At 30.9% G+C, this 14,981-nt stretch overlaps 4 protein-coding genes across 9 annotated transcripts; 1 reads left to right on the top strand and 3 right to left on the bottom strand.

Annotated features, from left to right (window-relative positions):
* Positions 1–12: 12 nt before the first annotated feature.
* Positions 13–1,230, bottom strand: LOC124425734 (myosin regulatory light chain sqh-like). Of its 3 annotated transcripts, none has more exons than XM_046966516.1 (5): positions 1,102–1,230; positions 729–1,019; positions 490–656; positions 303–395; positions 13–226 (listed from the first exon to the last, which is right to left on the bottom strand). In XM_046966516.1, the coding sequence occupies exons 1-5, from the start codon at positions 1,153–1,155 to the stop codon at positions 34–36; spliced, it is 798 nt and encodes a 265-aa protein (XP_046822472.1). In that variant the 5' UTR covers positions 1,156–1,230; the 3' UTR covers positions 13–33. The 3 variants fall into 3 exon arrangements, with proteins under 3 accessions (XP_046822472.1, XP_046822474.1, XP_046822475.1); XM_046966518.1 differs by having other exon boundaries at positions 771–1,019; XM_046966519.1 differs by lacking the exon at positions 303–395.
* A 97-nt stretch (positions 1,231–1,327) lies between these two features.
* On the top strand, positions 1,328–14,185 carry LOC124425727. 4 transcript variants are annotated; one of them, XM_046966495.1, is made up of 19 exons: positions 1,328–1,436; positions 1,559–1,749; positions 9,302–9,524; positions 9,599–9,764; positions 9,846–10,065; positions 10,163–10,442; positions 10,562–11,008; positions 11,100–11,339; positions 11,407–11,497; positions 11,574–11,824; positions 11,898–12,072; positions 12,148–12,419; positions 12,473–12,584; positions 12,664–12,750; positions 12,832–12,966; positions 13,046–13,320; positions 13,398–13,522; positions 13,591–13,746; positions 13,813–14,185. In XM_046966495.1, exons 2-19 carry the CDS (start codon positions 1,650–1,652, stop codon positions 13,899–13,901), a joined length of 3,444 nt encoding a protein of 1,147 aa, XP_046822451.1. In that variant the 5' UTR covers positions 1,328–1,436; positions 1,559–1,649; the 3' UTR covers positions 13,902–14,185. The 4 variants fall into 4 exon arrangements, with proteins under 4 accessions (XP_046822451.1, XP_046822454.1, XP_046822453.1 ...); XM_046966497.1 differs by lacking the exons at positions 1,328–1,436; positions 1,559–1,749 and adding an exon at positions 8,830–8,970; XM_046966496.1 differs by lacking the exons at positions 1,328–1,436; positions 1,559–1,749 and adding an exon at positions 8,937–9,070.
* LOC124425735 (myosin regulatory light chain 2) lies at positions 2,943–6,020 on the bottom strand. Its single transcript, XM_046966520.1, has 5 exons — positions 5,883–6,020; positions 4,254–4,484; positions 3,839–4,022; positions 3,686–3,758; positions 2,943–3,624 (listed from the first exon to the last, which is right to left on the bottom strand). The coding sequence occupies exons 1-5, from the start codon at positions 5,883–5,885 to the stop codon at positions 3,471–3,473; spliced, it is 645 nt and encodes a 214-aa protein (XP_046822476.1). The 5' UTR covers positions 5,886–6,020; the 3' UTR covers positions 2,943–3,470.
* LOC124425737 lies at positions 5,878–8,921 on the bottom strand. The gene is made up of 5 exons (XM_046966522.1): positions 8,825–8,921; positions 8,476–8,757; positions 8,280–8,396; positions 8,115–8,198; positions 5,878–7,950 (listed from the first exon to the last, which is right to left on the bottom strand). The coding sequence occupies exons 2-5, from the start codon at positions 8,601–8,603 to the stop codon at positions 7,743–7,745; spliced, it is 537 nt and encodes a 178-aa protein (XP_046822478.1). The 5' UTR covers positions 8,604–8,757; positions 8,825–8,921; the 3' UTR covers positions 5,878–7,742.
* Positions 14,186–14,981: the final 796 nt, after the last annotated feature.

Here is a 14,981-nt window from a genome sequence, read left to right as displayed (position 1 = left end):
CTACATAATATTAACAAATATCAGAACTGTTTTTTAAACATTTTCTAAATTTTTCTGATATTGTCTAGCTTTGGTCAGATTTTGAAAACCACAGATATTGTTACTAAATTTAATATAATCTATCATTGCATTACCATCTTGCAAATAAATTGGTGCTTCCTCTAAGGCACGATCAACTTCCTTAATTGTAAATTTGTCACCAAATTTTTGAAGATCATCACGTATTCTAAAAAAAAAAAAAAGAAAAACAATATAATTTATTTTCATATCTATATTAATCTCTAATTTTTAAAACTCATCACTTGTTTTCTGGAATCATTCCGATGTTTCTCATATCCCAAGTTGATAATGCAGCAGTGATAACTTCTTCAGAGTCCATTTCACTAACTTTTTGTCTATTAATAAATTGTGTATATGTATATACACACATACAAGTTAATCTTGTTTTCTCATGTTATTCTTTACATTATGTGGTATTTCTTAACTCACCCAAAAAGTGTAATAAACGCATCAAAATCAATCGGAGTCGGTATTTCTGATAACATTCTCTGTAATTGTTCTTCAGATATGTCGGATTTGCCCATAGTTATGAAAGTAAACTTTAGGTCTTCTAAATCAATGATACCATCACAATTAAAGTCAAATAATTGAAATGCCTGAAAAAATACATAATATGTATGTAATTTTTATAAGAAGGACTTCAAATTAGAACAAGTTAAATAAGTTACTTCTTTTAGCTCTGACAATTTGATCAAATCACTTTTTCCTACTTCATTTCGAATTTTTATTTCTTTAGGTAGAGAAACAGCGTTGAAAATCATCGATTTCTCCACGGAAACATTATCTCGTAAATTTTTTGCTTTTATTGTCTCAACATCAGATTTTTCTTTTTCTCTTTCCTCTTCTTTTTTCTTATCCATTTCCTTTTTCTTTTCCGTTTCCTTTTTCTTTTCTTCTACTGATTCTTTAACACTCTCCTTCAATTGTCCTTCAGCTATCTTGGATGATTTTTTCTTTTTCTAAAGATAACAATTGAACGTTTTTTGTCATGTCACTAAATATATAAATTTAACATGTATAGTTAAGAAATAATATTTGTACCACTTTTTTTTCTTGATTCTCTTTATTATTTTCTTCCTTCTCAGGATAAGGCATTTTTACTTTTTTTTCTATGCTGTACTAGACTATGCTGAAACAATTATACTTCAACTATTTTGATGACACAAAAACTTTAATAATCGACAAGATATATAATAACTACTATTAATTAATCTATATTATCGTATTTTCATACTGTCCAAAAATTAGCAGGACGCGCTCTTTTATAGATCTAAGATTGGCCCCCTCCATTGGTGCTGATACCATCTCCAGTGAAATCTGTTTGGATGTCACAAAATATATTTTCCCGGGAATATTGTTTAATATGTTCAGACATGGTAATTTTTGCATATCAATTTTTTGTTATCAATAAAATATTGAAGCCTCGCTGTTCTCGAAGATATATAATAAAGAAATAACAAATATTATCGATAAAATGTTTTTTAATTAATATAATTAGCGCAAAACTTAGGAAGGAGTACTCGCCAAACGTAAAGTGCGTCACTTGGCACAAATGCTTCATTGGGATTTCCGGTTTTCCACCTGTCTTTATGACCACGTTCATGTGTCACTTTGCTTCCAACGGTACAACCGCTCCATTCCATCTGCATCCACTACGAGGAATACTTCGATCATCGGACCATCGATTTGGTAAGTTGTGTGTTTTAATTAAACTTTGAATTTTCTAAAATAGTATTAAAAATATACTTCTTTCTATATAAGTATTATTAATTAACAAATGAATTTTTTTAAGTTTCATTATGTTATAAATGTATAATTTGAAAAACAGATCTATCAAAAATGAAGCTATAATTATTATTATCCACGTACGCGATATTATTATTTCATTTATTTTCACACTGCATTTGAATTTAAATTGAATTAGCGCCATTTGATACCCGTACCATTTCCATCCGTTATTAAAGCTTATTAAATTTATATGTAAAGTTTAAATCATTCAGTCAATGAAATTTATTTCTTTTAACCTTTCTTTAATCTTTCAACATATTTTTCTCTCACATATATAAGCATATAATGATAAATGATTAATTTTTAGTGTTCTATTGATTTTGTTTTTTATTTGACTAGAACTACAAATGTCATTTCCTTTTGGCGTTATGTTTCACTTAATTTAACACGATCATTTATTGGTAACATTTATTTTATGATGATAAGTAAACAAGAATTATATCTTCTATTATTATATATTATATTATTAATAGTTTCAATTAAATATTGCGTTATTAATATTTTCAATTTAATTTAATTATTTTATATCCGTTAGTGATTTTATATTGAGATCCATAAGAGAAACTTGGTCCAGCATAAAGTACGATGAATTCTATATAAAAAAAAAAAGAAACCTAACGTATGGATATATATAGTGATGCATATCATATACATACACATAGTAATCATAAGCAAAAGTTGCTACATCTATCACACGTTATATGAAGATAAATTTTATTAACTTCTCTGATATTCCAGGAAATTTCATGTTAGTTTAATAAAATAGTTGACCGGTGATGTTCGTGGCAGGCGGTGTATATATTAATTATTTGGGCGTAGTTAAATTTAGTCAAGTGTCATCAACATATACTTTGGTACTTAGCCAAGCGTAAAACGAGGAGGAGTCTTTTTAAGCATGATATAAAAAAACTCATATTACATGATTAGATAACGAAAACATTCGTCATTTGAATCAGGTATTTTTAGTTTAATTCTTTCGTATGATTGTATTTTTGATTGTTTTTTTTTTTCTTGGAAAATAATTTCATTTCAATTTCGAAATAATTCGGGAATGAGTATATTTTGTAATAGGTAGTTCACTAAATGAAAGACCATTTTACATTTACAATGTATTTGAAATATTTTAATATACCACAAAAAAATGTACTTTTTATTTTTGTCTGAAAATTCGGAAATCGAACAAGAATAACACTGGCGTGACAAACAACCAGTTCCTCTCACACACAAGATCGCTCGTAATTCGATGATGACTACTGCAGAATAAGAGAGTCGTCTCGTTATGGTGTTCTAAAATATTTTTATTATATGAATGATAAATATTGTATGATTCGAAGTCTCGTTTATCCTCAGATTACGCAGTAAGCGCACACACCATGAAAAGAATCCTGGTAGATAATGTGTATTCTCAACGGATTGAGATCGTTCTTTGTACATGTCCCTTTGAAAAAATTAAACCTTTGCCATCGAAAACAGGATAAGGGAATGCTAGGCGTTAGATTCGTGACATACTTTTTGTCGTTATGTTCAGAAACGGTCTCGGCGAATCTGACGTAACAAGAGACTTCGTTTGCAATGAATAGAAATTTAATGTGTTTCTTTTTCCGGATGTCAGTAATATAAGTTTAATCTTCTTCTTCTTCGCCTGTGCCGGTTAACATGGCGATAAGACTTGGTGTATCGATGAAACCTTTGTCATCGATGTACATATGATCGTAGGATTCGTCAACTTCCTTCGCGGTAAATTTGTCGCCAAAGGTCATCAAGGCGTGCCTCAGTCTGTAAAAATGATATTTTAATTAAAAATTAATTATTCTTTATTAAATGATAGACTATTTACCTTTCTCCATCGATTTTGCCATTCTCATCGAAGGTATTGAAGGCATTTGTCACGACGTCATCGTCATCAGCGCCTAACAGGAAAACATTTTAATCAGTATATACAAGAAGATATCGTCTAATATTTTAGAAAATTTAAGTTTTGTTCAATTACCTGATCCTGACATACGAACAGCGAATAGATTTAACAATTGAGTAAAGTTGATGGGTGCTGGTGCCTCATTGAGCATCTCATCGATTTCTTTGTCAGTAGCAAGACGACCGACCGAGTCGAAGGCCATACGTAGATCATTTTTACCGATGATACCATCCTTGTCGTGGTCCATAAGTTGGAAAGCCTGTAGATTCAGATAAAGCAAATTATGCATGTTTGCCAGCAATTATCTCATCACTTTAATATGCTGCGTTTAAAGATTGACACAAAAGACATATATATATATATATATATATATATATTTTGTCTCATTTAAATTGAGAATTCTTAACTTTCTAATAATTAATTTATCAAAAAGAAAGTGTCCTATTCGTTCATCCTATCTTTTTTGACTTTTTTATTCGTACAAACGTACCTCTTTAAACTCAGCGACCTGTTTCTGAGTGAACATAGAAAAGACACTGGAACCGCTACGCTTAGCCCTTCGGCTACCACGACTGCTCGCCCTTGCGGATCCAGATTCCTTAGGGGTACCAGTCGGGGTTGGTGGTTTTTCTTCAGCCGGTGCTGGCTCAGGTTCTGGAGGAGGAGGCGCCGGAGCTGCCTCTTCCTTCTTTTTGGTCTTCTTCTTCTTTTCCTTATCCGCCTAAAATGTATGATTTTCTTGTCGAATTAAACACTTTTCCGTCGCTATATTATTTATTTCTTTGACAAATGAGTTTAATGTCGTTTATATGAGATTAGTTTATGAGTTAAGGTAATCGATTAAGTAAATCGATATATTTATAATTATCAGAAGAGATCATCTTGTGATGATACCGACGCAACAGGTGGTCTCTCATAATTTTATGTATTCTCAAAAGTTTGTATTGTATCCAATTGGAACCTGTTACCACGTGTACAACGAGAACGGAATATTTTGACCATATAGATTTTGAAAAAAGCGTTCCTTGAAATGTTTCCAAGATTTGACTCCATTTATTTGCTCGTTCTTGTATTTGTTTAATTTCAAAAATGGGAAAGAAATTTTTTATGAATTGATAAATACAAATTCTTCGATAGAAGTTATGAGCTATGACTCGATCCGAAAGTCGCTAGGGAAAATTCAGAAGATATCGTTTGCTGATACTAAAAATAGAACCACCCTATTAGTAGTACTGTCGACATGCAGCCAAGACGTATATAGACCGATCGTCTCGACGGTACGCCGCCTCTCGAGTTACGATCATTACATAATTCTGGTATTTTTATAAACAGCCACACGCAGTTGAAGAAATACTCGTTCTTTTATTATAGATTATAGTTCGACTCAATCAAATTTTTGGTAGAAATGAGTGCTTTTTTAATGATCTTCCTATAATTTTTTATATAAAAGAGATGAGAACAATGTTATAATTGGAAATTTGTTTTAGGTTTGTCATTGATATAACGAGAAAAACAGTGTAACGTTATCGTCTTTACGGTGACGAATTTGCTGAAAAAAACATGTGGACAATGCCGAAAGCATGATACATGAAATATCTTAAAAACTCATATGAATTATCAAGAAAAATATAAATCCTTATGATTTTTTAGATAAAGATAAATAACAGGTACACCATATTCTAAGGGCTAATGAAAAAATAAACGGAAGTGGCACCAAAGTATGAAATGGCGAACGGCCAAGAGCTTAACGGAGACCACTCTTGCACTCCATTAACACAATCCGCGATCATGGAGGCTGCAAGCTGCACTCCATTCATCGATACGTCACTTGGCATATTATTTACGACACACACCGCGTAATCCATCGATCGATCATCCTCGTGGAATCCAGCGTCGTGGTACGACACGTTTTGGCATCGATTCTTCGGCCACTAATCAAGCTATCACGTTTAGACAACATGTTGCGTTCTTCCTTGATCTTCCCGTAAGGTAGAAATATAAATTTGAATATTATGCTTCGCAAAAAATTCCATGAAAAATCGCCGTTGTCTTTTCTTTCCGCAATTAAGTTTTACGGGTTGATAATGGTACCTCATTAACAACACCGGTACCTACTTACCATATCTACAGTTGGTTTCTAAGAGGATTGTACGAGATGGTCACAACTAACCAACTGTCCGAATCATAGAGGTGAACTTGTCTAAGTAACTTTGGTGGATTCCCCCACCATCGTGTTCTGCTCAAACAGGGGTGCCCAGCCCGGGTACAACGCCAACGCCTATCTGACCATATTTAGTGCGAGCCACCTCAAAATAGCGAACCTTTCGACGTTTCGACTAAAACAGTTTGCCGAGGACCGTAGGAACGGCGGCGCGACTGGTGCCTGTCTACCGCCCTGTTCTTTCGCGCTATCGGGATCCGCTTTTCAGAACGAAAATATAAGTCAAGGGTGCCCCTGGAAACGAACAAAGATAACGGATGATTCCATTACCCCTCGTATACGATTGAAACGATCTGCTACGTTTATACGTCGATCAGGAAGAAACTTGGCTTCCTCTCTTTGTCTTTCCGCACATCCGCCATTAGTAATATCTTGCGACTCCATATTGTCGATCGTCTTATAGGTTTATTTTGGTTCTCACGTAAAATTCTCGTATTTTTCTCTGGTGCGTATGCAATAGCTCTTCTTTGTACTTTTGTTTGATCATACGTAATCTAGAACTTTTCAACTGAAGTCATTTTTAGTTTTTATTTACGGATTGGAAATGCCAAGATGAAAAAAAGAACTGTCCGTCCTGTATTGCGTCACGCATTACGGTTTTAGATTTATTTAAAAAGAAATATAATATTCCTTCTAAACAAATCGAAATGAATGATAAATATTTTCTATAGTTCTTTCTATACATTGGCATATGATAGAATTTTAATTTCAGTCAAAGAATTGTAGTTTTTGACGATGATTCATTATTTTTGGCTTTCGTTTTCGATCTGTGCTCCGATATCCAAAGCACGTGGATACCGAAAATAACTGCCCGATATTTGAGAGCCACTACATGCCACTGCACTTTCATGATATCGGGTAATCTATATATATTTCCTAGATTAACAATGTGATTAATATCAGCATTATGATTAAAGATTAAAATCATAATTTTATAAATATTGATTAGAAAAAACGATCTAAAAAGATGCAACCCTAACACTGAAATTTATTACAGTGCCCGATTTTGTCCTTCATTATTTATAATGCCTATATTAATTTATTAATCTATAATATATATATTATAATATATATATATATATTTTTTTTTAAAGAACAAACAATAACAGATTTTATACTGCATATAATGACATTCTTTAAATCTGAATCATCACACACACACACATACACACATACACACACTTAGTTCTTATCTCGGCCAAATTCAATCTTGGAATCCGATTTAGAAACCTCATAAGGTGACTGTGAACATTTGTCTACTTTTGTATGCTTTGAAAGCCTGTTAAAAAAAAAAAATACTGATATCAGGATCAATGGAAATCGATTCATTTCATATCATCCTTCTCGTAAATTGGCAAGTTTAAAATTTAATAAAAAATACTCAAAAAATATAATTCGTACTTGCTGATAACTTCAGTAATTGTAGAATTATCAGTTTGCATTTCATCCAATTCTTCATTTAATTTAGTCAACGAATTACAAGATTCGAAATAGAAACAAGAATTTGCCGATGAACATACGGATTTGGTTGGGATTGTTGTGTCATGTTGCAGCAACGGCATGCGCATTGTACTTTACTGCATTTTCGTCCACCATGCCCAGCCGTCCATAAGATCGAGAGCTTTCCTTCAAATATCGTCACCGTATTTCGTTGATCGTTATCTTTTTAATTGATAAAGTTAATTTGAACGCTCATTATCAAACTTAATGCAAAAAATTGAATTTCTAATGAAATTTATCATTAAAGGATTATGGGTTTTAAAGTTTTATTGGAACATTTAGCAAAAAACATTTGTAACTACTGCTGGATGCTGTCCAGTTTATGTGAAAAATAAATTTTGCTGTCAAACAGGCGATCCATGTAAAGAACAAGTATGAAAAGTAAATGATAAAATACACATCTCTGTGATCCTGTGGTTGTGTCTGCTCCAATGTCCATGGACGAACTTGATCCTTATCTGTACAACTAAAACAACAAAATATGAATAAAATATTTATAAAATTATAAACAACGATGATGTTCGCTTACTATATGAAATTATTATCAATCGTAGTTTTTAATTTGTAATGCAATTAAAGATATTATGTTATTAATAATAAAATATAATATAATTATTTAATCGTACATACATTTCATTTTTAGTTGGTCGATTATCGCAAATGTTTGTCATAAAGTCAGTTTCTAAAACACGGCTACAGATATTTCTGTATTTACTGGAAGAACCATCCTTTATAATTACATGCACATACAGATCTTAATAATTTTATATAATTTAAATAATATTTGTTACTTACGTGCATCTGTTACAATTACATTTACATTTAATATTTTTGCCTCTATAATTACAACCTTCAAAAAGTCGTTTTTTTCTTCTTTTTAATCGTCTTATTATTACATCTTTTTGATAATGTCTAATAGAAAATATTCATTAAATAATTTTTTTCATTAACAATGTTAAAATAAAAATATATACGATATATCATTACTCACACGACTCTGTCTATACAGTTTCCTATATAAAATGTAATACATCGTAGTAATTTTCGTATAAAATCAAAAGTCATAAATACTTTCATCGTATTAAAAATAGATTGTAATTCTTCTTGACTATTAATCATTTCTATCCTTCTGTTTTCGTTAAGACGATTAATTTTTAGATCCAAGTAAGGTTATTTTATTAACATTCAAATTTTTGACAGATATCCAATAATATTTATGCAATTAATTGATAGTCAAATTTTATTTTTTCTCGAGTAATAAGACAAATCTTTCCTACAATTCATAAAAATTATTGTTGATTATTTCTTCGCTTTGAAAATCATTCCTCCAGATGACATACCGCCAGGTCCCACTTTCTTATGCAAAGGTCATCGTTCTCTTCTCAAGACTCCCACCATATCCGTTTAAAGAAATAAGAAAGTACGAGGCGTTACCTTGACTGGCCACCGTTGTAAGTCTACAGTTTTCTGCCGTATGGCGAACCATGTGAGTTAACGAATCAAAAGATCAATTTAAGATAAAGAAAATGCTATAAAAGATCTTTAATAATTGTCGATAATGTGGTGGCTTTTTTTATTAAGTTATGGTGAGTGAAAGCGTTAATGTTCATCGATGTGTAATATGATTACTGTGAATCATCCTTCAAAAATGATAATATATTAGGAACACATGCGAAGAACAGATTTATTTTGTTTAATAAATTTAGAAATTTATTTCATTAGAGTTGTAAATTCGATGTAATTTTTACTACTTTAATTAGATGTATTGCGAAGAAAGACAATATTTGTTCTTAAAACATTCCGATGTATGTATACAGTGATATCAGGAAATGCACTCAAGCTAGCAGCTTATATATCCGCTGGTGGTCTTCATGGAGAAGTCCGATTTGAACAAAAAACAGAGAAGTCGATAAGAATTCGATTCGCTTTACAAACGACACTTCAGTATCCAGATCAACAATGGTTCTGGTCTATTACACAATTTCCTGTCGACTACACAGTCATAGACGATCGATGCAGTCGTCGTCATCTTGGAGAAAGGTATTTGAAATATGCTTATATATTTTGGCTTAAATATATTTCTTCTAGCTTTATAATTTATCTATTGCTCGTAGCATAATTGATCTGACGGATCTAGTTGGTCCATTGGAAATGCCTGGGAATGAAACAGGTTCTGTTGAAGTTCCAGGTGTAACTCTAACTGGTGAAAAGGGATTATGGGGTAAAGGTCTATTACTAAAAGATTCCTATACGTCCAGAATAATTTGTGCTTCTATCACGGTAATTTATGATATTTTTCTAAATAAAAATTTTCTTTTACGTTGAATGCCGGATGTCTTTTAATAAACGCCAGACCCGTAGGTTTTTGAGAAAAATACAGAGAAATTCGCCGAAGCTCGTTTTTACGGCCCAGTAGCTGGAACAGTTTGGTTCCGATGGCTTGGTGGTCAAGCTGGTGACAATACCACCGATACTATCATTTATGCCGATTTGCATCATATCAATAACCAAAAGTTACAAATAGATTATACAGAACATCACTGGAAAATTTATGTGACTGATATTTTTAACATTGGCAAAGGTACGAAAAATGAAATATATTTTTGTCTATATTCGTTAATTTTGTACATAATCTTATTTAATATGTTTTGTACATAATCTTATTTAATATGTTTTAGATAAATCAAGTTGCAATATACTTCAAACAGTTTTCGATCCAGATAATGCTGGTCCTGGCAAATCTATCGGTGATGTTGACATGCGTTTAGGTAAAATAAAAGTTGCCGTAAAACAAAATCCAAAATATAAGACTTCTTATAGAGATCCAGAATTATCACTTCTACCGGCTGATCTTCTTGGACCACATCGATTATTGTACTTAGTTATTTTTCACCCTACGCACGACGACTCGTTCTTGGCTTGTGCTAAGATCAATCATCGTAAACCGATTCTTGCCAAGTATGATTAGACGGAATATAGCTACATTTCTGTTTCGACATTAATATGCATACTTAAATTTATTTGTACTGCAATTTTCAGCATAGATTATAGTAAAAGACAAAAAATACATGTTTCAGAACATTAATTAGTTCTCGTGGCATAAAAGGTGAGATGACATTAAGCCAAGAAACTCCGTTTAATCCGACATGGATCAATATATCTCTGACACCAGTCAATTTAGAAACGAGACTACGTTATGCCACTAAAGTAGCATATTACAGGATACATGAACTACCACCTGAACCAGCTAAATTTTTAGAAGATATCGGAGAACCGTGTTTGACAACTAAAAACATGTACAATCCGACTAAGATCGACGAGAAGACAGTACCACCAGCAGGTTTAGGAACTCAGGATCAATATAGCATTGGTGATTTGTCAGGAAAGCTTCAAGGTCGCAAGGAAGGATCTTATCATACTGATATTTTACCTGGAAGTGCAAAATTGCATGGTATTTATTGGGACGTATATCTGCCACTGTCAGGAATTCATAGTATCGTTCATCGATCTCTTGTAATTCACAAGTGAGATAATATATTGAAATAATACGTTTTATAATAAAATATAAGATTAGTTAATAATTTCTTTTTTCTTTCTTCTATTTTTTTTAATAAGGTATAATGAAACTGATAATAAAGGTATAATACCATGGGTATGTGGTACTTTTGCTCTTCATTTACCACAAAATGCAGGACAAATCCCTATGTTTACGGCACAAGTGATCTTTAGATATCCAATAGTAGGAAAAATAATATTCCGTCAACCAAAAAACAATCCTGAAGCTGATACAACTATTATAATTGAAAATTTAGTTCATGCCGATGGTAGTGCGCTGAATAATTCAGCCGAGCATAGGTAGTAGATGTTAGACATACATGAAAGAAAAATATATGATAGAAATTGTATTATCGATTATTTTCAGATGGATGGTACACGATAATCCTCCTGGAAAAGATTATTATAATTGGACTGGCAGATGTCTAAGCGCTGGTGCACCTTACAATCCTCATAAAGTAATAATTGCAAAATGAATTATCTTTAAAGAAATTTTACAAATAACAAATAATCAAGAGTATAAATATTTATTAGGTCGACTGGGATCCAAATCATACGAAATATTGTTCAACAGTTGAAGTCTCGTTATGTCGATTGGGTGACCTAACAAGACATGGCAAACTCGAAATTGCTGGGAAAAAGATCTATGGACCTGTTCTAACAAGAAAACTCTTCACAGATACGATGTTGCCACTTTCTGGACGAAATAGTATTTTAGGAAAGAGTTTAGTAATTTACGATGATCATGGACCAATTGCAAGAGGAGAAAGACTCGCTTGTTCGACGTAAATCAAAAAAAAATTTCATTAATTCATATTGGAACATTAAAATTAAATTTCAACAAAATATCTTCTATAGGATTGGTGGATTATATAGATTAAAAGCAATTGCTAAAGATTGGTTTGGTAATGGTGAACCTGTTCATATAAGAGGAAAATTGGAATTCATTCAACAAAGCGAATACGATGTCACGGACATTGAAATTAATCTTGAAGGACTTGATGGAAAAATGAGCGGATATCACATACATATGGTAACCTGTTTCAATGTAGTTCTTAAAAGAAATAATATTGATATTTTAAATATTTAAAATATTTTATAATCACAGACTCCGGTAGAAATAGATTTAGAATTCCCTTGCGAAGCTACATCTTTATATAATTACTGGAATCCGTTGGGTGTGAATTCAAGTAACATTCCAGGCTCTAGGGAAGGTACATCGGATCAATATGAAATGGGAGACCTTAGCGGAAAATTTGGTACTTTAGATAACAGAAAAAAATATATAACGAGTTACAACGACACCTTGCTTCCATTGTTCGGACCTAGAAGCATTTTTGGTCACAGTGTAGTGATTCATAAAAAAGAAAAAAATCTAAGGTAAAATATTAGAAACAAAAGAGTATATATAATAACATTATTTATTATTGTAGATGGGCCTGTTCTACGATAGAAAGAGGATATGCACCATCTGAAGCGGTAGAATTACGAGCAATTGCTTCGTTCCATCATCCACAAGGATTTGCCTACGGTTATGTTAAAATGGTATATTATTTATTATTATTCATTATTAAATATAAGTTAGAATCTTAATAAATAAATTAATATATAATTATTGTTATAGTCACAACTGGCATATAAAGATGGTAGTCAAAGTGAAACAGTAATTGAAGTCAAATTACGACATCCAGGAAATCATGATCGTAATATTGTAAAAATATATTATTTTTTCTTTTCTTTATTCTGAAAAATATATTTCACAACATAATATTTGAATCTTTTTATTTAACAGACAAAGAATCACAATTGGGCTATATACGTTAATCCTGTTGGAGTGGATGCGGCTGTAAAAGTAAAAGATACTAGATGTGTCGCAGGTGGATACATATGGAATCCTTATTTTACTCAATTAGCAGATCCTTTGAATGTAAAATTATTTATATTTTTCTTGTTCATACATCGTTAATTATTCAAGCGTACTAAATAACAACAATAATTTGAAACAGGAAGATCTGTATAGACAAGAATGTGGTCCTGATTTGCCTTTAAGATGTCAAGTAGGCGACATTTCATCTCGTTTGGGACCAATCAATATAGGAATGGAAAGACGAGTTTTCACAGATCCAAATTTTCCATTAGATGGGCCAGTTTCTGCGATGGGAAAATCAATCGTTATTATGGACAGAGATTTTGGAAATAATAGATTTGCTTGTGCTAATATTGAACCGGACAACGATATAGTAAAATATGCAAATATAAGAAAACCACCTCGTTTTGTCGTGTAGATATACTTTTAAAAAAAAGTAAACCATAGCAACAATTATTTTAACAAATTTACTATATTTTGTTTTCTTTTAGAGCACAATTCTTGGAAGATGTAAGAAAAGTAATGGGTATTCCTGAATGGATGTTGTCTATCGATAGCAGAAAAACTAAAATATTACACAATGGAGCTTGTATTCAATTTTTGATACACTTTAAAGGTTTGTGTAAGTTTGCTTTTTGTTCATAGATACAACATATTATTTTACATATACATTTTGATATTTAGGTCCAATAGCCAATAAATTAGAACAGGATTTCAGTAAATTAATGTCGACTGGGAAATTAGAAGCTCCAAGTTTATATATACCAGGATATATACCGTCAAAGAGAAAAGCAACATTAGGGCATCGGCAATGCGGAGTACGAGATCCTAATGACAAAAGTATGAAAAATAAATAGTATCTTATTATTTATTTTATATCAATTAATAATAATTAAAATGTTTCAGATTTTAATTTGTTTAAAAGCTGTTCCATTTCTCTCGCACCAGGATTGATTATAATACTCCTACTAGTCTTTGTAAATAGACTAATTTAATATAAAATGAAAATGTTATGATCTCATTTATTTATATATATTTTTTATAAATTCAATGTTTGATAATGTAAAAAAAAAGAAAGATTATATTTCGCGCCACGTTAGTTTAAATTATTATTTCGATTGATTGTCTCAATCGATAGTAACATTGACCAATCCTCATCAAGTAACGTAGCGATTAATTTCAGAACATAACCTACTGTATACTAAATAATAATAATAATAATGTAAACATAAAAAAACAATAAACACGTAGGGATTTGAGCGACTTTAACAAATAATAAGTCATTCTATCGTTGAATTCCGACAACTAAGTATCGTTTAACGAAACAGTAATAGTGATCATGGTAATAAATCATATATATATATAGGTAAGATGGATAGATAAATAAATAAATAAATAAATAAATATATATATATATATATATATATATATATATATATATATATATATATATATATATATATGTATATATATATGTATGTATGTATATATATATGTATGTATGTATATATATATGTATATATATGCTTGTATATAAATATATTTCTATTAAACAAAAACAAAAATACAAATATAAGCAAAATTATAAGAAAACATCCACTCTTTCATTGGAAATATATGTATGTAGATAAAATTATTTATTAAAGTTTTATTTATTCTATTTAATATTATATTATATTTACTAATCATTTAAACATATTTATATTAAATTATTCCATTAAGAGGATTACATGCTTCGAAGAGATATTAAGATATGGAAAAATTTACCCATCTGCCATAAAGTTGTTGTTTGGTTTATAACTTTTAAAATCATAATTAAAAATATTTTCATTGTTTAATAATAAATTCACTATAAATAAAAAGTTCTAGTCTCCTATTTAATAAATGATACTAAGTATATTTTTTGAAGACAGTGATATTCATATAACAATAATAGTTATTGCATTATAGGCCTGTGTACATATATTGCAATATCAATATTAATATATAATTGACATTGCATTATAGAATAACTATCTTATTAATATCTTCTAAGGCATTTATAATACTCAATATATGTACTTCAGCTATGTTAG

This window comes from Vespa crabro, chromosome 7 (genome assembly GCF_910589235.1).
Source record: "Vespa crabro chromosome 7, iyVesCrab1.2, whole genome shotgun sequence".
In the NCBI taxonomy this organism is placed as follows: Eukaryota; Metazoa; Arthropoda; class Insecta; order Hymenoptera; family Vespidae; genus Vespa; species Vespa crabro.
The sequence above is the reverse complement of the archived record's forward strand: the minus strand, read 5'-3'. Positions and strand labels throughout refer to the sequence as shown.